We start from the raw sequence: 1,347 nt of genomic DNA, 5'->3' as shown, positions 1-1,347 counted from the left end.
AAGGCTTTGGTGGTATCAAGAGATGGAACGCAGTGTATCTCAGGAAGCAGTGATGGTTCGATTAAAATTTGGAACATTGGACAGCAAAGGTAGGCTTTATTTTACTCTCGAAACAGGAAAATAAATTATTCGCTTTTAGATGCATACAAACAATATTGCTGCATACAGAAGCAGTTTGGGCGCTCTTAGCAACGGAAAATTTTACCTATTTAATATCTGGCGGACGGGATAAAAAAGTGAGCAATCAAATACCACATTTAAGCTTTGATTTCTATATATATTTTGGTTTTAGGTCATAATGACTGATCTGAAAAACGTCCAGAATTCTGTGTTGGTTTGCACTGAGGAGGCCCCCGTGTTAAAAATGTGCTTTACAGCTGATCAGCAAGGAATTTGGGTAAATAGGAGAAAACCGTGCTCAAGCAATTTATTGCAGCAATTAATTTCAATAGGTGTCCACATCAGATTCAACGGTACGATGCTGGAAATTGCCAAGTGAGAAACATTTTAGTGACGATATTCCCCTTTCACGACAACCAATTTCTGTTATACCTGGTGACGCTTCGACTGTGAAAGCGACCATTTTGAACGACAAAAGGCACATTCTGACCAAAGATTCCAATGGGAATGTATTTTTATACGACGTGCTGCGGGTAAGCAATTTTGTGCCTATAAGGGGCAAAATGAACAAAAATTTATCTGTTATTGTAGGCCATCAAGGTGGAAAGTTTAGGCCCAGTCAACTACCAGAACGAAATCAATGTGAGGAATTCGGGAAAGTTGCTATATGTGCCCAATTGGTTTACCACAGATCTGAAAACAGGGGTGAGTTCAACTCGCCTATTCAATCAGCCGTTGTTTTATGTTAAGTGTTCGTTAGATGTTGACGATTCATTTGGGGCAAGACGAAGTCGACTGTTTTGCTGCGTGGGTTTCTGCCAAGGATGCCGGCATTGACCATCCGGAGCCAGATCACAAAGTGAATTATGGAAAGTTGCTTCTGCATGCCTTGTTTGAGCATTATCGAGGGCTGCAGCCTGATCAGGAGAGCCGACTTCACTTCACTGTTCCAAAATACATTCCTTTAATTCTAAGGCAGGGACTTTCCAAGAAACATGCAAAACTTTTATTAATAAATAACATTTTTTCAGTGAAATAGGCGGCAGAACGCTTTACAGAGTTTTAGTTGGCGACACTCCCGGAGAAACAGAAACCGCCTTGCTGAATGAAACTGTGCCAACTTGGGTTATTTCCAATATCGAGGATAACTGCACTACTAAGTTCACCAAAGTGCAATTCTACCTAAAACCCCACTCGTGTGTGCCTGCTAATTTATTGAAACCAGAT

The 1,347-nt window shown here is 40.8% G+C and overlaps 1 protein-coding gene across 1 annotated transcript in view; it reads left to right on the top strand.

Moving 5' to 3' along the window:
* Positions 1-1,347, top strand: part of LOC109536651 (WD repeat-containing protein 48) — a gene marked incomplete in the record, with an annotated part of 3,510 nt that overhangs the window by 1,392 nt on the left and 771 nt on the right. The window contains 7 exon segments of the mRNA XM_048670115.1: positions 4-89; positions 140-236; positions 293-397; positions 453-653; positions 712-825; positions 881-1,095; positions 1,152-1,347. Of these exon segments, the coding sequence (XP_048526072.1) occupies positions 4-89; positions 140-236; positions 293-397; positions 453-653; positions 712-825; positions 881-1,095; positions 1,152-1,347 (1,014 nt within the window).

Source organism: Dendroctonus ponderosae, unplaced genomic scaffold (genome assembly GCF_020466585.1).
Source record: "Dendroctonus ponderosae isolate FM_Combo_2020 unplaced genomic scaffold, Dpon_F_20191213v2 Dpon_F_20191213_1, whole genome shotgun sequence".
Classification (NCBI taxonomy): Eukaryota; Metazoa; Arthropoda; class Insecta; order Coleoptera; family Curculionidae; genus Dendroctonus; species Dendroctonus ponderosae.
The sequence above is the reverse complement of the archived record's forward strand: the minus strand, read 5'-3'. Positions and strand labels throughout refer to the sequence as shown.